Source organism: Chrysemys picta, chromosome 20 (genome assembly GCF_011386835.1).
Source record: "Chrysemys picta bellii isolate R12L10 chromosome 20, ASM1138683v2, whole genome shotgun sequence".
Classification (NCBI taxonomy): Eukaryota; Metazoa; Chordata; order Testudines; family Emydidae; genus Chrysemys; species Chrysemys picta.
In genome coordinates, this window is record NC_088810.1 from 13,656,282 (window position 1) to 13,679,319 (window position 23,038).

The window sequence follows — 23,038 nt, forward strand, 5'->3', positions numbered from 1 at the left end:
CCGAAGCGTGTCCGGGCGCAGGCCGGGGGGACTGGCGACCGGACCATGGCGCTGAGGCTGCGCTAGCGCTCGGGGTGCGCGGGGCGCCGCGGTGCCAGCGGAGGAGCCTTGTGTGCCCATGGCGAGCGCGCGTGCAGGTACCCGGGGGGCGCAAGGCGGTTGTGCTGGGGCCGGACTCCTGGGTTCCATTCTGGGCCTCGCGGGGGAAGGGGGGGGGTGTCTCCAGGTAGCAGGGATGAGGGTTGGGAGGACTCCTGGGTTCTGTCCCTCCCACTGCCCCCTCTGTGCTTCCGCTTCGCCGTCTGTGACCCAGCCGGGGCGGCCGCTGCGATCCCGTGGGAAGGGTGAACACAGGGAGGTGCGAGGGAAGAGGCTGCGGTGGGGGGCGAGCCTGGCCAATGGGGGCTGCCCGCGCCAGACGCCACAGTGTTTGTTTTTGAATGTTTTGCACCGGCGATGGCAGTGGGGCGGGGCGGGGGTGGTTGGGCGTGGGCAGAGGCTGGACTTTGCCGTTGGCTGCAGGCACATTCGATCCCCGCAAGAAAGTTGGTTTGTTTTCCGCATAAAAGCAGGGAAGGAAATCTCCCTTCGGGGCCCTGCATGGCAATCGGATCCGGGATCTAGAACAAAGGCAGCGGCCAGGTAGGAGCTCTGCTCAGCGCTGCTCCCCTTGCATGTGCCCAGGAGCACTGGGCCCTGGCAATGCCAGGGACAGGGAATGGGGCTGGCAGAAAAATGTCCTGGTGGCAAAGGACAACGAGAGCCTCCCCTGTCGGGATCTGCCAGGCTGTATGCCCAGGTCCCAGCACGAGGGCAGTGGGTCCAATGCTGCACCAGGGCACTGAGCGGGCACTGCACAGGTTCCTGCTGGGCATGTGCTTCTTATTAATGGAGTCATCAGCTGGGAAGAGCCCCAGCAAAGCAGAATGCAAAGGCTCCCAGCCGCCAGAGGACTGGAGGAGCAGGGCTTTCCCCCCACCCCCATATCCAGGGGTCCCTGGGCTGGGGATAGGTAACATACCCAAAGGGGCTGACTGGCTGAGGGCTCTGTGCCTGTCCCTAAGGGGGCTTTTGCTGTATCCAGAAGGGCACAAACTCTGGGGGAACTGCGTGAGAGAGAAGTGATGAAAAGAGAAGAGTAAATGAAGGATGAAAGAAGGCACGGGAGGGGAGAGCTGGGATGGGAAGGGGAGAGCTGGGGAGGGGGGGCTGAAACAGCTGTAGTCAAGGATCTCCCTTTGCAGACCCCCTCCTGCTCCCCCACAGGCAGCTGGCTGATAGAGAGAGGGGCAGAGGGACTCTCTGGAAGTAAGGCTAGCAACTCCCTGCATCCCATGCTGCTATTAACAGAGCAGGGGGAGAAAGGGGTGCAAATGGGAGGCAGATGCTTTCTGAGCGCTTGGCTATGCTGTGTCTAGTTGAGGCCAGGACATGCTGGGATTCCTGGCCCCTCTGCTCAGCCCAGCTGGTGAGCTGCTCCCTAAGGGCTTTGTGCTGGTTTATTTCCTAGGTGTTTCTTCGAGCTCCCCATAGCCCGCAGGAGAGGCAGCTGGGAGCTGAGACAAGCTGGATCTTGCCTGGACTGCAGCGCCCGGTCTGTGCTAGCCAAGGGCTCTTGGTTTGAGGAGCGGCACTTTCCCATCAGGCAACCAGAGCACAGAACCTAGGAACGGTGCCAAGGAGTCTCCTGCACTCCTGGCCTTAACGGGCCCCACCTGGGGGACACCAGACCCTTCTGTCCCATTGCACAGCCATTTGGTCCTTGCCCCCCACCCCCAGCCTGGTCTCTAATTGGGCAGTGCAGCGAGCCGGAGGACTTGGGACAGGTGGTGCGACGCGGCTGTCGGGGGAGCTGTGCTATGAATTGGTGTTTATGGATTGCCTACTTCAGCCTCTTCACCAACAACTTTGCTGAAGGTAAGCGAGTGCACATGGCATGCTGTGTTGTGTATTGTCCACAGCTGTACGCACCAGGGACCTGACCCGGAGCCACTGAACCCAATGGAGCCTTTCTGTGGGTTTGAATTGGATTTGATCAGGCCCCAGAGCTTGGGGTGTGCAGTGGGGAAGGTGCAAGAGCTGATGAAGTCATGATTAGAGCAGCAAAGAAGGCTAATGTTCCTCTGGGGGACCATGTTCATGGAGAGCAGAGACAGTGATGCTGCTGAACTGCCGAAGAGGAGGGGGTGGGAGGGAATCCCAGACGTTCACCCCTTGCGGGGGGGGGGGAGGGTGCCCTGCCCACATGCTCAGGCAGCAGGTTACATTAAGGGAGCTCCACTGGGGATGTCCAATCTCACTGACCATGACGACTGGATCCCTGAGGGCCCCTTGCGCTGCCCCTGCCCTAGAGTTCCAGCAAGCAGCCTGCAGGGCTGTTCGAGAGAGTTATTTCCTGCTGCAGAGGGTTTGGGGTGGGAGATGCAGTACCCCCCCCACACACACTTATTCCATTCCTTTCCCTTCGGCCCTGCATTGTGCAGCGATGTAGATGTGGATATCCACGGACCATGTTTGCAGATCAGATGCAGATACAAACTTTGTATCCATGCAGAGCTCTAAAAAGGGGGGCCAAGATGGTGCCCTTCCTCTGTGAATGGTGCTGGGATGTGGGGATGGAACGCACTGTGTTGTTGTGGCACCCACAGCAAAGCCAGGGCCCCAGGCAAAGCTGGGTAGGATGCAGTGTTAGCTCTCACCTTCTCCTGCCTTTTGGGAGCGTGAGCTGCACCCCATGACGCTTCCTCGTCCTCAGCAGAGCAGTGTGAGGCGCCCTCCAGGAGTCACTTATGGCCCCAGGAGCTGTTCCCTCTCAGGGTTTTGGATCCTGCTCTGAGAGCACCATGCCCAGGGTGCTGGGTGTGATGGGCCCTGCCTCGCTGCAGGGTATTGGGCTGGGCAGGGCACACTGGCTCTCCTTGCATAACCTGGACACCTGTGGGGCTTGGCTGGCTGATGCGGGGCCCATTGGTGCTGTGTCTGAGCTCCAGGACATAGCAGGGGCTCCACTGGAGACCGTGAGCTGCAGCTCATGGGACATCGTCCCCATGAGCATGAAATCTCTCTGTGCTGGCCCTGCAGGTAACGGCCAGGTGGAGTCTCAGGCTGTGGTTGGGCGTGTTGGAGAGAGCGTGATCCTGGGCTGTGACCTCCTGAATGCAGAGGAGGCACGCCCCCATCTCTACGTGATCGAGTGGGTCCGCTTTGGCTTCCTTCTCCCCATCTTCATCAAGTTTGGGCTCTACTCCCCACGCGTCGATCCGGAGTACGTAGGTGAGTGCATGCTGGGACAGCAGTGGAAAGGTGAACCCGTTGGGAGGACCTGGGGGCTGGGAGGTAGTGGAGGGGACGCTGGTGTATATTGGGGTAGGAGAAGTCCGGGGGGGCTGGGACGTAGCAGAGGAATGTTGGTGTATATCGGGGGTGGGGCTGGGAGGTAGCGGGGGGGACACTGGTGTATATCGAGGTGGGGAAATTGGGCTGGGACGTAGCGCAGGGGACGCTGGTGTATATCGAGGTGGTGAAGTCGGGGGGAGACGACGACTGGGACATAGCGATGGGGACGCAGGTGTATATCGGGGCAGGAGAAGTCCGGGGTGGGGTGGGACGTAGGAGAGGGGACGCTGGTGTATATCGGGGTGAGGAAGTCGGGGGGGGGGCTGGAACGTAGCGATGGGGGTGCAGGCATATATCAGGGCAGGAGAAGTCCGGTGGGGCTGGGACGTAACCGAGGGGATGCTGGTGTATATCTGGGTGGGGAAGTCGGGGGTGGAGCTGGGACGTAGCGGAGGGGACGCTGGTGTATGTCGGGGTAGGAGAAGTCCGGGGGGGCTGGGATGTAGCAGAGGGGATGTTGGTGTATATTGGGGGTGGGGCTGGGACGTAGCGGAGGGGACACTGGTGTATATCGAGGTGGGGAAGTCGGGGGTGGGGCTGGGACGTAGCGGAGGGGACACTGGTGTATATCTGGGTGGGGAAGTCGGGGATGGAGCTGGGACGTAGCGGAGAGGATGCTGGTGTATATCGGGGTGGGGCTGGGACGTAATGGAGGGGACGCTGGTGTATATCGGGGTGGGGAAGTTGGGAGTGGGGCTGGGACGTAGCGGAGGGGATGCTGGGGTATATCGGGGCAGGAGAAGTCCGGGGAGGCTAAGAGGTAGTGGAGGGGACACTGGTGTATATCGGGGTGGGGAAGTTGGGGGTGGGGCTGGGACGTAATGGAGGGGACGCTATTGTATATGGAGGTTGGGGAAGTCCGGGGGCGCTAGGAGGTGACTGAAGGGACACTGATGTATATGAAGGTAGGGGAAGTCGGGGGTGGGGCTGGGACGTAGCGAAGGGGACACTGGTGTATATTGGGGCAGGAGAAGTCTGGTGGGGCTGGGACGTAGGAGAGGAGATGCTGCTGTATATGGAGGTAGGGGAAATTGGGGGCGCTTGGAGGTGACTGAGGGGATGCTGGTGTATATGGAGGTAGGGGAAGTCGGGGGCACTGGGAGGTGGCTGAGGGGACACTGGTGTATATCAGGGTAGACGTCTGTCAGGGTGGAATGTAGCAGAGGACATGCTGGCATGTCTCAGGGCTGGAAGCTCCCTAGGTGGGACACAGCAATGGGGGAGCAGTGGGGCAGTGGCTGGTTCTGTGGCATGGGATCCAGTGGCTGAGGTGCAGTCCGGGGGCTGGCCTTACACAGCTGCATGGTGTTTGCCTTCCCTGAGGCGAGCCGATTCCATCCCACCCTGGGGCCCAGAGGAGTTTCCTGGCAGGAGCCCTGGGTTCCCTCCCATGACTGCAGTATCTAGTGACTGGTCGGGCCCCAGGAGGGTGAGGTCATGGCATTCCCTGTGCTGGACTTGCTCTGGGTCTTCCTGTATGTACAGCGCACTAGTGCTCTGCCTCCCGCACACTCCTCCCCGCCCCCCCCAGCTGGGCCCCAGCCCAGGGCTGCTGCTGTCAGGCTGCATTAGTCACGCCCCCATGGGCTGCGTGGTGCAGCAGGCAGGGCTTTCCCCCTGCCCACAGCAGCTGAGGGAAGGGATGGCCATGGGGCAAGGCAGGGAGGTGAAGGGGTCCGTCCCTGCAGTTTGGACTGACTGGTTCGACCCTCTGCGCTGGTAGGGATGGGAGTGTGGAGGAGGTGGGGGGACGGTGTGTGTGTGTGTGAGGGGCTGCATGGCACCAGGCAGGGTTCCCTCCCCCACCCTCTTATGTCTAAGGCTCTGTGCTGAGGTGGGTAGGGAGGCAAATCTGGCCTCCGCCACACACAGCCCAGCCGATGGCTGAGTGTGGGGGTGGGGATGGGGCTGTGCACACAATAATGAGCACCTGCTGAGGCAGGAAACTCCCATAGCCTGACCCTCCCCTCATTGATGTGCTGGTGGCCTCTGCTTGCCAGGAGACTCTCCTCCCTCCAGCCTGGGAACAGGCCTGTCTGGGGCTGCGTGAGAAAGGTGCACTGCCAGGCTCTGAGCCCGTGTCCATGCACGGCATCGTCTGCACTGGAGTGGGAGTGTTTCAGTGGCTCGGTGGTACATCTTTGCCTTGCATCGGAGTGTACTAGTCTCTCCTGGTCTGTCTTGCTGCCTAATGTGCATGCATCCTGCTCGGCACAGGGCAAGGGGGAACCAGGAGGAAGCGTCTTGCCCTGCCCGTCCCCAGCCAGAGCTGCCAAGGACCCGCGTTGTGGGGGCTCGGCTCCAGAACAGCGCAGCAGGCCACAAGGGGAGCTGGACTACCTGTAGCACAGAACCTTGCGGGGGCATCGTTGGGCTGGGGCTGCTGGGAGAAGGGCAGGCATCAAATGAAGGTCCAGGCCTGAACAAGCCGCTGGCCCCTTTGTGCTGTGCGCAGGAGCTGGTGCCTCGGGCCTGGGCCACACAAAGGCTCTTTCTTGCTAGGGTCAGAGGTCAGATTGACGCTGCTCCTGGGATCTTTGTTCCATTCTAATCCCATAATCCCAACTGGGGCCTGCTGCTGCCGGGGGGAATTCATGCCTGGGAGCCAACTGCCACCTGGGCCTCCTGGAAGTTCCTGGGGATGAGCTGGGATCCCATGGGAGCCCTTGGCACAACCTTGAGCGTGGACTTGTGTGTGATGGTCACAGCCCCTTCCCTTCCCCAACTGCACTGCTCCTGCATCACAGCCCCCGGTCCCTGTGTTACCACCCTCCCCCCCCGCCTTCTCTTCACAGCCTCCTGGCTCCTGTTACAACCCCTGAGCTGCCCCATCCACAGTGCCCTGTGTCACAGCACACCTCCTGAGTCACAGCCCCCCCAACCCCATCTACACTATACCTGCATCACAGCCCCCAGCTCCTGTTACCATCCCCACACCCCATCTGCGCTTCTCTTCACAGCTCTCCCATCCCTGGCTTCTGTTACCCACACACACTGCCCTGTGTTACAGCCCCCCGCCCCATCCACACTGCCCCTGTATCCCAGCCCCTGCCCCATGCGCACTGTCTGTGTCACACTCCTCTGCCTCATCCATGCTGCCTCATATCACAGTGCTGCCCATTAGCTGCACCTACCCTGTATATCCAATATGCCCTGCTCCCCACCCCACCCTTGTTTCCCTGAGTACCAGACAGTTCCCCATACAGGAGAGGACTAAGTCCTACAACACCATGGAACTGGTCACCGTCCTGCCTGTTCATGCCCCAGCCAATCGCAGCTACGAGAGTCGCTCAGTATTTGGGGACAAACCGAACTAAAATCTCCTTGGGAGACACGGGGACAGACACACACACACCCTCTCCCTCTCTCAGGCCAGCCCTGGGTTAGGATCTCTGTGTCTGAACGGTCCTCTAACACCCCCCCCACACACACACACACACACACACTCACACTCACACTGGGGCTGAGCCAGCCTTTCTCCACACTTTTGTGGCTTGACTGCTGCTGGAGCCCTGGGGCTGTGTGCGCTGCCTACTCAGCCCTGCCTGGTGGGTCACTTGAAGGTTGAGCTTGGGGAGGGGATTTCGGCAAAGCTGCTAATTGGCAGTACTGGGCGGAGTGGGATTTGGAGCGAAGCTGCTGGAGAGGGGACAGTGGCGTGGGAGTGGGATGTTCTCCTACTCAGAGGGTATTTAAAGTGGAACAGTGGCAGATTTTCGGGGCTCTTTGCAAACGCAGAGGCGTGAGCAACAGGATCTTCTCTTAATGAAAGGGAAAGGATTGGTGCCTGTTGCAGGGAATGCTGAAAGCTTTGGCTTGGGGCGGAGTGGGAGGGCTGGCTATGGGGCTGGAGACTGACAGCCCTGCAGACCAGGGCAGAGACTGGTGACGCTAACACAAACCACATCCCAGTAAAGATCTGTTACAGCCAGGCTGCAGGGGGCAGGGTGGGACAGAGCTGGGGCACCCAAACTTTGCCCAGGCAAGGCTGCATTGGCAAGCTATAGCAGGAGTATCCCTCCAGCGTGAGCAGGGCTGGCCGCAAAAATATTGCTGGACTTTGTTTCAAAAGCAAAAATAAAAAAAAGTAAATCCCTCTTGTGCCCAAGCTGGCCAGTGAGAGCTGGTGTCTTGGACACCAAAATGCAGACCAAGAAAAGCCTGTGGCCAGCAGGGTGGCCCTGCACTCACAGAAATCGCAGCTTGCAACATGGGTTGAGGTGGGGAGGATTTAGGTGAAAAATGATCATTATATTTCAGCCAGCTGTAAGTGTGGGAGAGACACTGCGGTGGGGGTGGGGGGAGTTGATATCAACTATTTATCTGAAAAGCTTGGCCCAGCTCTGCTGCTCAGCTGACAAGTATGGAGTGCTGCCCCCAGGCTCCTGGGCGAGTCCCACTCTCAGATCCCCCAGCAGGACTCTGCCTTCCCAATGGAGCTAATTCCACCTGTCTGTCTCCTAATGCCTTTAACCCCATCCCCACTGCCAGGCTGAAGCACAAGCCAAACTGGAATCCAGCTCCTCTCCTGTGGCTGAACTGACTCTGCAGGGCTAACGAGGGAGCTGATGGGACTCTGATGCCTGGATAAAGGGAGCGATTTGCCGAGGAGCAAGATACTACTTTGAATAGCCAATCTTCAGAGCAGGAGTGTGGCACGTTAATATTTAGGGGCTTGCTCCCATCATGTACTGCTCTGTCCTTGGTTTGGGTGGTTGAGCTGCCCTCCGGGCTGGGGCTGGACTGTAGCAGCTGGCCAGGTTACTGCTGGGCAGGTGTGCACCTCCCCAGCCTGGGGGCGGGGTCTCTGCCTCCTGGTGCTCACTGGTGGCTGGGAGATGGTCTCGCATTGCCTTTTTCCCTGTACTCTGGCCTAGTTTCTGTGGAGATCAACTATTTCCTCCCCACACCTCTCCAAGGCCTCTGGCTCCAAGTCTGCCCTGAGGTCTGGTTTCTGGGGATGTGGAAGGCATTCCTGGCTGGCCGGGCTCTGGGATCCAGCGGCACCACCAGCCCTATTGGTTCCCTGGTTGGAGAGCTGCCCCAGCTGCTCCACTCAGCCTGTGGCTCGGAACTGGCTCCTTTCTCCCTGCAGCTGTGGCTGCTGTTCCTGGTATGTGAGCTGCTGAGGCCAGGGGTCTCGCCAGGGCCCTGGAAAGCAGGGTTCAGTGCTGTTCGTAGGCATCTCTACAGCAGTGAGGGGCTCCCCCGATGCTACCTACTGGCCAGGCCTGAAAGCACAGCAGCTTGCGGGGCCCCTCCGGGAGAGCCTAGCCAAGGCTCCCAGCATGCTACAGGCATGTTTGTCACTGGTTGAGAGCCTGGCTTGGCCTAGCTCCCTGGAACCATAATGCAATGCCAACCTGTCAATGCCTCATCCTCCCTGGGCACGGTCCTGGACCTGTAGGTCTCTTGGAGGAGGATTTAAAAGCCTTGAGTTCTGTCTGCTTTGTATAGGCAGTTCAAGATCCCAGGCAATTCCTTTTGACACTAAATGTTTGCTGTGTTGACCAGTTGCCACCTCCCCAGAGGTGGCTGCACTTCAGTAATTCTGTGTGCATCAGCCCCAATGCAGGTGCAGTGCCATGCATGGAAGCGTGCTCCAGCGGCAGAGACCATGTGGGGGGGATGATGTATTTCTGGGTGGACTGGGATACTGACAGGGTGTGTCTGCTCCCAATAGTGACTGCAACAACAGCACATTTCCTCCCCACCCCAGCATGCTCCAGGAGCCATTCCTGTGGGCGCAGCGGCAACGCAACTCGGGAGAAGTTGCAGTTGGCCACACTGGGGAGGGCCACCCAGGGGAGGGCAGCGAGAGGTTTGCAGAGTCCCTCTCCTGGTACTGATGAGGGAAAGAGATGAGCCTGTTTTGACTCATAGGCCAGGTCTACACTAACCCCCTAATTCGAACTAAGGTACGCAACTTCAGCTACGTGAATAACGTAGCTGAAGTTCGAAGTACCTTAGTTCGAACTTACCTCGGTCCACAGACAAGATGCGATAAGTCGAACCCAGAAGTTCGATCGCTCGCCGCCGAACTACCGGGTAAGTGTAGACCTACCCTTAGAGTGCATGGAGGGAGCCTGGTGGCAGGCACATGGAAAAGCTGGTTGGCTGGATAGATACTGACCAGAGGGACCCAATTAAGGGCAGAGGGGGTGCAGCTGTGAGGTCACTGGCCAAGGCAGCGTTGCACTGGGAGTGTGTGTGTGGGGGGTGCTGCCAGAGGTGCTGGGCCCAGAGATGTGCTGGGGGGAGGGTGTTGGGCCCAGGACTGAGCCATGCTGGTGGGAGGGGGTAGGGCTGGGGGCTGGACCCAGGGTAGACCCATGGTGGGAAGAGGGGGACTGGGAGGGTGCTGGCCCAGGGCAGAGCTGTGCTGGTGGGTGGGGGCTGGGCCCAGGACAGAGCTGTGCTGAGGGGAGGGGTGGGGAGGGCGCTGCACCCAGGGCAGAGTCCTGGAGCTGCTCAATGACACCCTTGTTCCCATGGCAACTGGCTGCTTATTTTCAATCTTCCCTGGGGGGTGGGGGTGAGTTAGGGGCGGGGCGGGGTGGGGGTGGGGCCTGCCAAGGGGAAGCGCCTGTGGTTTCACCAGGGAGGTCAGGCTGGGATTTCAGTCCCGTTGCCACATTTCCCATGTGGCGCTTTTCAAACAGCTCCAGCCGTTGGTGGGAGCAGCTGGATGGGCCAGGAAGAATCTCATATACACCCCCACATGTGGCATGCCCCCCTGGGTCTGTGAGCAGGGGAAGGCAATCACTCAGGATGCAGCTGCTGCTGGTGAGGCCTGGGGCAGGCCATGACTCTTGCTGCCTCCTGGAAGGCTGCTTCCTCCATGCTCCCATGTGCTGCTAGTCAGGCTCCCTGTGAAACCAAGGTGGGGACCTGGGGACCGGGAGTCACTCTCCCTGCCCAGAGGCCCAAAGACACAGGATCTTAGTCCTCCGTCCCTCAGCCACCGTGCTTTGCCCTCCTCTCCCAGCACAGCCCTGACCTGCCACTCCTGCTGCTAGACACAGAAGCAGCTAATGGGGGGGGGGGGGAGGAGCTGCAGCCTCCCTTGTAGCCCTTTGAACAGTGGTTGCTAAGCAATGGGAGGCTGGGGTTGCTAAGGTCAATGATGTTTTGTTGCCAATCCTCTTGGTGAATGAGGGGGAAGGAGTTGGCAGAGCCAGTGCAGGGGATTATGGAGGGTTGGGGGAAGGGATCGGGGAGGGGTCCCCACTGCAGTCTTTTTGCAGGGTTTAGTTCCTTCCAATGGGGCCTTTGTTTAGGAGCCTGGCTGCTGCTCTGGGATGGGGGAGGGGATTCCCCTGGAGCTCCCCCCCCCACTCTGCTACCCACCCCCACCTGGCCCTGCCCCATGTGTGATACCCATCACCCCTCCGGCCTCTCAGCAGGCAGGCACAGAAAGGGCAGAGTGGGATGGGGAAGAAGGGGTCTCCTGGATTCCAGGCAGCCCTGGGCCTACATATGGACAGTCCCAGGAGCTGCTCTAATTGACCCAGGCTGCAGACCAGAATTGCTGGAGCATGTTCCCCTTTGCCAGGCAGTTGCGAGGGGCTAGAAAAGGGGACACTGGGCCTGTGCTGCACCTGCACTGGGCACCGTTACAGCAGGGCTGGGATCTGGCCCCTTGTCCTCACTGGCAATTTGCCTCAGCTCCCCCAGGTGCAGCCCCTCTGGCAATCAGTCGCAGCTGGGGGAGCACTAGGCATACCAGAATGACCGACTCACCTGGGCCTGCTCTGAGCAGGGTTAGGCCACGTGGCAGTTAATGCGCTACTGGCTGGTCTATGCTGGTGCCCTTCGCCATGGCAAGTCCAGTCGTGGAGTTGAGTAAACTTGGGTAAACTGAGTTTACCCACTTCTCGTTTGGGGAGGTGGAGTTTAGCTTAGGTTAGTTTAGCCACTTCATTGTTTATCACTACAACCCTGCACAGGGGCTGGTGCAGGGACAGGGAATCCCAGCAAAATGCTGGTGTGTACCCAGCCTGAGAGGGGATTGTGAGCGTAAGGCTTGGGGCAGAGGGCTGGTGAGCACACACATGTTCATGAGAGTGCAGGCAAGTCTGGGGGGTGGGGAAAGCCAGGGGAGTATGTAGCAATCTGCCACTAGATCAGCAATGGGCACAAACCCCAAACCCAGCAGGACACCCTCCTGGTGCACATCTAAGCCCTGTGACTGGGGTCTCTCTGACATGCTGGCTGTGGCCACACTAGAAAGGGTTTGCCAGTCGAGGGTTAGAATCATAGGGTCAGAAGGGACTGCAAAGGTCATCTAGTCTAACCCCCTGCCAAGATGCAGGATTTGTTGTGTCTAAACCATCCCAGACAGATGGCTCCAGCCTCTTTTTGAAAACCTCCAGTGGAGGAGCTTCCAGAACCTCCTGGGACAGTCTGCTCCATTGCCTACTGTTCTTACCATTAGGAAGGTTTTCCGGATATTTAATCTAAATCTCTGTGCTCTAATTTGATCTCACTGCCTTTTGTCCTCCCCTCTGTGACAAGAGAACAACTTTTCTCCATCTTTTTTATGGCAGCCTTTCAAGTATTTGAAGACAGCTATCGTGTCCCCCCCCTTAATCTCCTTTTCCAAACTAAACATACCCAGTTCCTTCAGCCTTTGTTCAGATGGGTTTGCATTCCATCCCTCTGATCATCTTTGTCACTTGCCTCTGGATCCTTTCCAGTTTCTCTACATCCTCTATATACACTGGTGACCAAAATTGGACCCACTACTCTAGCTGAGGCCTAACCAGTGCTGAGTTCTATCACTTCCCGTGGCTTGCATGCTATGCTTCTGTTAATGCAACATAAAATTGCATTTGATTTTTTTGCAACAGTTTTGCATTGCTGACTCCTGTTGAGTTTGTGATCCACCACAACTCCCAGATCCTTTTCAGCAGTGCTGCTGCCAAGCCAGGTATCCCCCAGGCCAGATTTGTGCATTTGCTTTTTCTTCCCTACGTGTAGCACCTTACATTTATCTTTGTTTAATTTCATTTTGTTGTCTGTAGCCCAGTTCCCCAATTTTATCAAGATCCTGCTGAATTTTAGCTCTGTCCTCCCAAGTGTTGGCAACCCCCTCTAGCTTTGTGTCATCTGCAGATTTGATCAGTATGCTATCTAGTCTTACATCCAGGTCATTGGTAAAGAATTAAACAACACCGGACCCAGAACAGATCCCTGTGGAACCCCATTTGAGACCTCACTTCTCTCCAACATCATTCCATTAATGCGATTGTTTAACCCAGTGGTTCTCAAACTGTGGGTCGGGATCCCAAAGTGGGTCGCAACCCCCTTTGAATGGGGTCGCCAGAGCTGGCTTGGACTTGCTGAAGCCCAAGTCCCACTGCCCAGGGCCGAAACCCTGTGTGGCAGGGTTCGGGTTGCAGGCCCCCTGCCTGGGGCTGAAGCCCTTGAGCTTTAGCTTTGGTCCCCTTTCCCGGAGTGGTGGGGCTCAGGCTTTGACCCCCCACCTGGGGCAGAGGGGCTCGGGTAGGTTCAGGCTTCGGTCCCTTCTCCGGGGTTCATGAAGTAATTTTTGTGGTGAGAAGGAGGTCAGGGTGCAATGAAGTTTGAGAACCCCTGGTTTAACCAATTATATATCCACTTAATGGTAGTTCTGCCAAGCCCGCGTTTCTCCAGCTTACTTATCTATCAGAATGTCATGTGGGACTGCATCAAAATCCTTGCTGAAATCCAGGTATATTTTGTCCACCAAAGAGTTACCCTGTCAAGAAGGAAATCAAGTCAATTTGGCATGATTTGTTCTTGGTAAATCCATGCTGACTGCTAGTGATCACCCCTTCATTCTCCAGGTATTTGCAAATTGAATGTTTTTATGTTACTCTAGTAGCTTCCCAGGTATTGAGGTCAGTCTGACTGGTCTATAATTCCCTGGCTCCTCCTTTTCCCACTTTTTAAAGATGGGGACTACGTTAGCCCTTCTCCAGGCTTCCAAGACCTCTCCTGTCATCCATGAATTTGTGAACATTTTTGCCATTGGCTCCAAGATTTCTTCAGCTAATTCCTTCAGCACTCTCAGGTGAATAGCATCCGTCCCCACTCATTTGAATTCATTCAGATTGGTCAGAAGATCTCTGATATGTTCTTTACTTATTCAAATCTGCATCCCTTCCCCTTTTTTGTCTATGGTAACTTTGTTAGTCTCAGTTCCCCAAACCAAATGAACTACCCCATTGAAGGACTTTTTGGACAGTATAGCTCTGTCTACGCAGGGGCTTTTGCCAGCACAGCTGTGTCGGTCAGAGGTGTAGGATGGTTTCCACCCCACACTCCTAACAGACACGGCTGTGCCAGCAAAACTTTGTAATGTGGACCTGACCTTTGATAGCTTTTTAGGCCAAGGGAGTCTTGTGGCGGGATTGTGCTGAGGTGGTGGAGAGTGTTTCTCAGTGAACTGTGCAGTGAACCCATGTTGCAGAGTGTTCCTCTCAAACCGCAGAGGCCTAGTACAGAGCCCACCTCCATGTAGGAGAGGGATTGATTGGGTGATGACCTGTAACACTGGAAGCTTCGTGGGGCTCTGGGGTGTGCCCTGGCTTGGGGCAGGGGAGGGATAGCTCAGTGGTTTGAGCATTGGCCTGCTAAACCCAGGGTTGTGAGTTCAATCCTTGAGGGGCCATTTAGGGATCTGGGGCAAAAATCTGTCTGGGGATTGGCCCTGCTTTGAGCAGGGGGTTGGACTAGATGACCTCCTGAGGTCCCTTCCAACCCTGATATTCTATGATTCTATGAACCCCTGCAGCCTGAGTCAGCACCATCGTTCAAATGGACAAGCCTCAGAGACTGCAAGGTGGGGAGGCCCGTGTGGGTGTGAAATGAGGGATAGTTGAGCAGTGACCTATGTTGAGAGAAAGTGTGTGTGTGCTCATACATGTTTATATGGGTGTGTGCAGGTAGAGGTAGGTATATGTGTGTAGGGATCCTGGTGTGTACATAAAACATGGCTACCACTCTGATACTTGTGTAGCTTGTCATGCCAATGATGTATTATTGAGTTGTACTGTATGTGTGTGCATATCAGTGTGTGAGCATAAAGACACGGGTCTGTATAAGTGAACAAGGTGTCTGGTGTGTGTTAGTATGTGTATATTAGGGTGTGTGTGTATATGTCTGTACCTGTGCATGTGTGTGTGTTGGGTCGATGGATGGATAAGATGTTGGTGTGTGTGGGTATATGTATCGGGGTGCGTGTGTATCGGGAATGTAGCAGTGTGTATTGGGGTAACTATGAGGAGGATGTAGCAGTCTGTATTTGTGTAGGGGTGTGTAGTGGGGGTAGCTACTTGTATCAGGAGGATGTGTAGCGGGGGGTGTTTAGCAGCATGTATTGGGGTAACTGCATGGGATGGCGTAGCAGTGTCCATATGTGTGTGTCGGGGAGTGTAGCGGTGTGTAGCTGGGTAGCTACCTGTATCAGGAGGATGTGTAGCAGCGTCTAGCGGGGTGTGTTTAGCAGTATGTATTGGAGTAACTATGTATGGGAGGGTGTAGCAGTGTCCATATTTGTGTGTTGGGGGGTGTAGCAGTGTGTATTGGTGTGGGTGGCGAGTAGCAGCGGGGTAACTACGTGTATGGGGGGGGGGCGGGTGTAGCCATACGTAGCAGGGTGTGTGTACACGCAGTGCATCACAGCCCCTGCGCTGAGCCAACTGCCCACTGCGCTCCTGAGCCGATTATGGCTCTGATAATAGCCCTGGGGATTAGGGGGTTGCATTTGCTGCTTCTTTAGGGTTCTTAGCCTCCTGCTCATGAAAGAGGCTGTGCACTGGGCCACCAGTTGGGCGTCCTGCAGCCCCAAACAGTGGGACTGAGGGCAGCCCCTGCACCAAAGGCCCAAGTCCCGTCCCAGCCTAGGGTGTGTATTCGGGAGCAGGGAGGTTGGGACGCAATGCTTGAGGCCTGCAACCCCCACGGGGAGGCTGGGTGGGAGATGGGGTCGGGCTGGGAACCAGCAGCTCAGGTGGCTGGCAGGGGTGGGAACTGCTGGGGGAGGGGAGATCCTGGGGGAGGCAGAAGTTACTGTAGTGGAGAAGGGGATGTTCAGACTCACAGGGGTTCAGTGAGGGCTCCAGGGATATGGGGGGGGGGCAGGGGAGAGTGGATTGGCCAGAGCTGAGGCAGGTCGAGGAGGAAGAGCTTGCTGGGGGGCCCCCTCAGGCTCACAGGGAGGTGGGGTTAGCAAGGACTGCGAGGGGGAGGGGCAGGCCGAGGATGGCACTGGTGGTTAGTGGGGGAAGGGGGCTGGAGGGTGCTCCCTGAGGAGGCAGGAGCTGCTGGGGAGGAGGCACTCAGCAATCTGCAGGACTTGCAGCCGGGGGCTCCCACGCCATAGCAGGTAGAGAGGCCAGTACTAGGGGCGGGAGCTGGCCCAGGTGGGGATTATGGAGCTGGGGATGATTCTGGGGCCCCTCGTTAGACCCTCTGCCCCAAGCCCCCTGTCTGCATCTCCCTTCCCCCGCTACCTCGCCCCTCCTGCCCCGCTGGGCCGGCGGCGATGTGTCTAATGCTGGGTCTGTGTATCTGTCCTCCAACCCGGTCCCCAGACAGGCATTTGTTTGCCTGGCAGTTCCCAGCTCCCCCACCCCAGCCGGGAGCAAGAGCAGGGCCAGGAGGCAGGGAGTTGAGCTGTAGGGCCTCAGCCGGGACCAGGAGCCAGCTGGCCCCTTTGGATGGGCTGGGGAAGATTGTGGGGAAGAAGCTGGGTTGCTGTGCTGGGGGAGACCAGGATGTGTTGAGTGGGGATTGGATAGAGCTCACTGCTCCGGAGCCTAGGGGGCTGTGAGATACTGCACAGAAGGGGTTGGCGCAGGCTGGGCATGTGCCCTCCAGCACACGGCTGGCCCAGGCAATTGCCCTCAGGTAGGGGGTGTTCCCCTGCTGGTGCCTGGCACTGCCCCCAAGCTGCTCGGTGTTCTGAGTGACAGGCTGGCTCTGTGTTGGCAGGTCGTGTGCGGATCCAGGAAGGCGCCTCGTTGCGGATCGACCTCCTGCGTGCCGAGGACCAAGGCTGGTATGAGTGTCGTGTCCTCTTCCTAGATAGGCACAGCAATGACGACGAGTTCCAGAATGGCACCTGGACCCACCTCACTGTCAACTGTATGTGCCAGGCCAGGAGTCGGTGTGCTCTGGTGGGGAGGCCGGGCAGTGCCATAGGGAGACAGGGAGAGATAGAGGCAGTGCCAGCCGTGACCAGCCTCCCCCATGCAAGGACACTTGGGATCTTGGTACTGGCTGTGACCAGATCTCCCTTTGCAGGGGCTCTCTGGGTCCTGGTGCCAACCATGACCAGTCTCCGCCATGCAGGGACACTCTGGGTTCCGGTGCCAGCCGTGACCAGCCCCCTGCCCCTCATGCCAGAACTCTATGGGTCCTGGTGCCAGTGAAACCAAATCCCCCCTTCCTGGGGCATGTTGGGTCCTGATGCCAGGCATGATCACCCCCTGTCCCTGTGCCAGGGCACTCTGGGTCCAGCCCTTGTCTGTGTTGGGGGTCTCTGGGTTCTGGTTCCAGGCATGACCAGTCCCTCCCCTGTGACAGGGCACTCTAGGTCCCCGTGCCAGGAGTGTCCAGCCTTCTTCCATGCAGGGGTGCCCTGGGGCATGACCAGCGCTCCCTCCCCATGCTGGGCATAAAATTTGCCTGGCACCAGCAGCTATTACGGCATTCGTAGGTACCTACACTGGCACTGGTCTCCCCAGCTCTGTGTGAAGGAGGCATTGCCTCCCCTACGTAGGGCCTAGGTTTCCTTGAGGCAGTGCTCTGGGTGCCTGCCTGCACCATGGCAGGGGGCAGTGCTGGGCAGGGCCTGCTGGGGCCATTGTGGCCCCATGCCGTGTCTCGGGCTGGGCCTTCTGGCGTTCCAGGGGGATTGCGGGTGTTGGATCCCAGTTCTTGTATTGGAATGGGGTGGGGGGGGACCTCCCAACCCCTGTGGCAGACTCGAAGCAGCTGTGACATGGTGTTCGATGGAGGTGGGGCCGGACGGGCAGGGTGCAGCGAGGGCTGAGTGTGCTGGGGACACTGGGGGTGCAGGCTCGTCTGCATTTGGACGGGGCTGAGCTTTAGACTTCACACCTCTCCCCACTTTGGCTGGTTTGGCAGCAAGGCGTGTCCTAACGGCAGTGGGGCTGGCATGGTTGGTGCCGACGTGTGTAGGGCTGCTGAGGAGCAGCGTGAGCTGGGCTGGGCCGTGGCAGGGAGTCCTGGTGCTGCCCAGGGCTTGCTCTCTGCAGGCCTTGTTCCCCTTTCCCCCCTGCTGTAAATCTCTCTTACCAGCCGTGTGTGACCCTCACTCTGAAGCCTACGCTGGGAGGGCAGGGGAGGCACCAGGCTGCTTACAGAGAAGCATAGCAGTGAGCTAGCTTCTGGCAGGGCAGGAAGGGTGCTCGCGTCTGCCCTTCCCTCCTTCAGCTCTTCCCTGACCTCACTTGTGCTGTCCCTTAGGGACTTGCTCTGGGTCTGATTCTCCTCCCCTGGGTACATACTATGCTCGGGGTCTGATCTCCGGTCCCCACCCCCGCACTGCACTCTGGGTCTGATTCTCTTCCCCTGGGTACACACTATGCTCTGGGTCTAATCTCCGCTCCCCAACTGCACTCTGGGTCTGATTTTCCTCCCCTGGATACACTGCATTATGGGTCTGATCTCTGCTCCACCCCACCCCCCGCTGCACTCTGGGTCTGATTCTTCTCCCCCGGGTACACACTATGCTCTGGGTCTGATCTCCGCTCCCCACACCCCTGCTGCTAGGGTTACCATCCGTCCGGGTTTCCCCGGACATGTCCAGCTTTTTTAGCTTTAAATGGCCATCCGGGGTGGATTTCTAATAAGGTAGAAATGTCCCGGATTTCCCCCTTCCCCTCATTCAGAGTGCGGACTGGCTGATTGGACGGCTGGGCCTGATTGAAAGCCGCTCTCAGCCACTGGGGCCTCTAGCAGCCAGAGTCCCTCCCCCGCTCCCTCCTCCCCCGCAGAGCAGCGCCACAGTGTTTGGCTGCACGTGGAGCCCGCAGCTCTCCCTCGGCCTGGGGGGGGGGGCAGGCAAGGGACAGGGAACGGGGGGGTTAGATTGGTCGGGGGTTCTGGGGGGGCTGTCAGGAGAAGGGGGTGTAGAGAGCGATTGGGGCAGGCAAGGGACAGGGAATGGGGGGGGTAGATTGGTCGGAGGTTCTGGGGGGGCTGTCGGGAGAAGGGGGTGTAGAGAGCGGTTGGGGCAGTCAGGGGACAGGGAGCAGGGACACTTAGATAGGGGGTGGGGTCCTGGGGGCAGTTGGGGGGGGCAGGTAGGGGGATTCTGGGGGGGGGCAGGAAGTGGGAGGGGGCAGGGCTAGGGTGGCACCCCATGTCCTCTTTTTTGATTGCTGAAATATGGTAGCCTTACCTGCTGCACTCTAGTTCTGATTCTCCTCCCCCGGGTACACACTATGGTCTGGGTCTGATCTCCGCCCCCCAACCCCCGCTGCACTCTGGGTCTGATTCTCTTCCCCTGGGTACACACTATGCGCTGGGTCTGATCTCCGCTCCCCAACTGAACTCTGGGTCTGATTCTCCTCCCCCGGGTACACACTATGCTCTGGGTCTGATCTCTGCTCCCTGCCCCCCTTTCCCCGCTGCACTCTGGGTCTGATTCTCCTCCCCTGGGTACACACTATGCTCTGAGTCTGATCTCTGTCGTCCCTCCCCCGCCCGCTGCACTCTGGGTCTGATCCTCACCCCCACCCCCCGATTCCCCAAGTATGCTCTGGGCCCAGTTTCCCCCCTCCTTCCTCCGAGTACACTATGGGCCAAATTCCTCCCCACACTGGGTTAACCCAACACTCTGGGCCCAGTTTTCCCTCCACCCCTCCCCTGGGTACGCTCTGGGCCTGATCCCCTCCCACGGATATGCCCTGGGCTCCTCATTTAGCCCTGAGCAGAATGAGCACACGGTCAGGGTAAATGCAGCCGAGTAGAGTGAGACCATCACACGGGGCGGGGGGGACAGCAGCAGTGCGAGGCAGGCCCCCGTCCAGCCCCCACCCCTCTTGCCTTCGCTAGCCTCTGTGAAACCCTGGCAGCTGCCTTCCTCGAAAGCTCCACTTTTCCCCTCCGTGCCAAGCACATTAGCAGAGCAGCAAGCAGCTTGTTGCTCCATGAGCTGAGGAGCAGCGGGGCAAGCGCCTGGCTGGACTCTCCCCCAACTGAGGCCTGGTTACCTCCTGGGGCCCAGGCAACGGGTCTGCAGGAAGCAGCCCAGGGGTCCTGCTGTGCTTGGCCGGTTGCACCCACCCCAGTTTGCACTGCCCACGTGGTGTCCCCAGCCTCCTTACGTGAAAACACACAAACTCCTGGCCAGGGCTCAAGGCCAAAGTGCTCTGACATGGTCCCAGACTGGGGGGCCTCAGTTCTTGGAAGCCCAACTTGAGACTCTTCTGGGAACCCTCCGCAGCCCCCGTTAGTGGCCCCTGGTGGACGTGTGGCTGTAAATGTCCTGGGCCCACTGGCAGCGCTAGCCCTGGGGATGTTGCCATCACAGCCCTTGGTTTCAGCGTTCCACACTGGATCTGAGCACATGGGCCCCATGGCTGGGTTGCAGGGTCCCATTCCAGTTCTGTGCGGCCCAAGGAACTCAGCATAAGTGTGTGGGGGAGCCGCAGGGGATCATCCTGCCTTGGCCTGAGGATACTGTCCGTGGAGCAGAGACAGCGCCTGCAGGGCCCTGACCTCCGCTCCCCTTCCCCATAGGCCTTCCCGGAGAAGCCTGTAAAGGGACTCAAATCCGCCCTCCTGAGTAAACACTTGTAAAAGGCCCAGCCTAACTATTAAACCTCCAAGGGGGTGGGCCCTGACCCTTGGACCCCAGGCAGCACACAATAAGCCTTTGTGCTGAGCCTCCTCTCCGTTTATAGCATCAGGGGGTGGGGACTTGGAGGCCTGGATCCCAGGGCAGGTCCCTCCCTGCCCTTGGCCTGCAGGAGCAACCCTGACCCTGTACTTCATGCCTTGTGGGCTCTCCCATCCCATCCAGCTGGGGAGGCAGAGGAAGTACCCGAATGCCTCTTTTCCGGCTCAGCCCAGCAGCCCTGGCCTGGGGGCTGCAGGCACCCTGCCATCAGCACAGGCCCAAGAGAGCGAGCCCTGCTCTCCACGGGGCATTGGCACAGTCTGTGCCTCCCCTCCCCTTTGCCACAGAAACCCAGCGGCTGTCCCAGGGCCCAGCAATCCCGGACCCATCAGGACCAGCAGAGCTGTGCGCCTGGATGCAGGCTGGGTCTTGGGTGTAGTATGGACAGTGCCCTGGGCACTCTACAGCTGAGTGCAATGGACACAGGCCCTGCCCCAAGGAGTCTGCCATCTCCCTGCAGACAGGCCCTGCCCCGCAGCTGGTGCCACCAGCAACGGCTGTGCACCGCATGTGTCAGTGTTCTGCACTCCCGCGGGAGGAGTGTTCAGCACCCACTGTGCACAGCAGGGGCAGGGCATGTGTCTGCACCAGCTGCTCACTTTCCTGAGGGGCTGCCTGACCCCAGCTCCCCTCGCGGGGGTGGGATGAGCGCAGTGTTCCTGGAATTCGGGATTCCAGGGACTTAGAGGCTGGCTCATTCACTTCTTCAAGCTTGTGTGCACACATGCCCCTCCCCCCTCCTCTCCACACATCAGGGTCACTCAGGCTGCTTAAGGTTATAAGGGGCTGCTCCTCCTGTGGCCCTTCGTTTGGGAATCTGGCCCTTCATTTCCTTTGCTTTTATTTTAAAAAAAAAAAGTTTAAAGCATCTGGGAACAAACAGTCTCATTCCATGTCGCACAACAGACTTTGTTAACCCTGAAACAAATCTGTCGACTTTTCCCATTCGCTGATGTTTCTTGGTGTTGACAGTTTCGGTTTGGGCTGAATCGAACTTTTTCCAGTTTATTTTTTTCAGCACTTGCAGTGAAGCCCCCAGTCCGTCCTCAGCCCCGTTCTGCTCCTCACTTCCCTACACGCTCCCTGCACAACACTGCACTAAGGCTGGCAGGGTTACTGAGGGGAGGGAGAGGAAGGAATTTGCCAGCACCACAGACAGGATCAGACTCCAGATCTCCCGCCCCCTGTCCATACCCTCCCAGCACCCCTTCCCTGAGCCAGGAACGGAACCCAGGAGTCCTAGCTCCTAGCCCTTGGCTCTGACCCTCAGATCACACTCCCTGCCCTGTGCTGCCGGCCCACCAGGACTAAGCAGAGCGAGTGCCTGGGGCTCTCTGCAGCAGAACCAGCTGGTGTGGCTGCATGAGGGAGCCCAGCTTGCCCTGGGGCCAGCAGCTTGGTTCTGAAGCACTGTTTCCGCGTCCTCTCCGCAGCTGCCCCCACCTTCGTAGGGACCCCGCCAGCTCTTGTCGAGGTGCCAGACGGAGAACCCCTGAGTCTCACCTGCTCAGCCGTCGGCAGCCCCCAGCCAGTCATTGTCTGGAAGAGAAACGACCTGGCCATTGAGAGTGGAGACAAGGTGCAGGTAAGGGAGGGGCAGCCCCAGAGAGGGAGGAGATCAGGGAGCTTTCCCAGGCTGTCTCCTGCATCTCCCCAAGTGCTGCTCACTTGGGGCTTCCTCCCCCAGCAAGCGCTAAGAGTGGATTGGGGCTCATGCAGACAGAGGGGTGGTATTGTGTGGGGAGGAGAATCCTCCTGTCACCACTGCAGAGTTCTCCCAGCCCGGGGGGGAAGGGGGGGGGCGAAAGTGCACCAAGGGCCTGCTTTGTCGGAGACCTAGGCCTGAGCTGAGCCCCTGAGGCATGGGCCCCTCTCTGCCTGCCCCAGAGCTGCCCAGCTCAGCACAGAAACCAGGGTGGGGCCAGTCCCCACAGGCCACCTGCCCCAGGCACTGGCCACAATCCCCTCTCCCGCCAGCAGGGCAGAGTAGGGAGAGCCATTCTGCGTGGCCAAGGCTCTCCTGTCCTGACACCACACTGACCCCTAGTGGCCACTCTGCAACAGGCAAGAAATTCCTTCACCTTCTGCGGCTCCAGGCTGGGGCTGGCGAAGAAGGGACGGCAGGACTATTTTTTAATCCTGCTCCCATCCCGCCCTGCAATACCTTTATCTTGCTCCCACCTGCAAAAACCCTTAGATCCTGCAAATCCCTCAAGAGAGACGGATTCCCCCGTGCTACTAAAAAACCCCAATGGTCAGTTAATATATGATATCTATATAAACAGAATTCAGACATAATTTTATCACTAAAAGAATAAAACAAATCTTGCTTAAACCATGGGGGAAAAACTCCTGCTATAATAGACATCACATAGCTTTCTATCCCTTGCTTAAATTTAAGTATTAAAACCTTTATTAAAAAAAAAAGAAAGAAAGAAAAAAGAAAAACTTGCTTCACATTGCTGAAATTCTGTTTGACACACTGATGAGAGATTTAGTGTTTTCCCGCAAATTCCCACAGTCTGGTTTTTTTGCCCACCCAGTCCCGCCTGCAATAAAGTACATTTTACCCACTCCCCCTATTACGGCAGTGGGTCCTGCGGGACCCATGGGATCCTAGTCCCACTGCAGGGCTCTAAACCACAGTTCTCTGCTGGCGCTACCTGCTCCAGCCAGCAGGGCTGCATCACCGGGCACCCCCCAGGCTGAGCAAAGGGTCTT

The 23,038-nt window shown here is 58.2% G+C and overlaps 1 protein-coding gene across 1 annotated transcript in view; it reads left to right on the forward strand.

Annotated features, from left to right (window-relative positions):
* Positions 1 to 502: 502 nt before the first annotated feature.
* Positions 503 to 23,038, forward strand: part of IGSF9 (immunoglobulin superfamily member 9) — a 53,858-nt gene continuing 31,322 nt past the window's right edge. Inside the window, exons 1-5 of the mRNA XM_065573843.1 lie at positions 503 to 642; positions 1,511 to 1,917; positions 3,082 to 3,273; positions 16,378 to 16,530; positions 21,751 to 21,902. Coding sequence (XP_065429915.1) covers positions 1,860 to 1,917; positions 3,082 to 3,273; positions 16,378 to 16,530; positions 21,751 to 21,902 — 555 coding nt within the window. The 5' untranslated portion in view covers positions 503 to 642; positions 1,511 to 1,859. The remainder of the gene's footprint in view (positions 643 to 1,510; positions 1,918 to 3,081; positions 3,274 to 16,377; positions 16,531 to 21,750; positions 21,903 to 23,038) is intronic.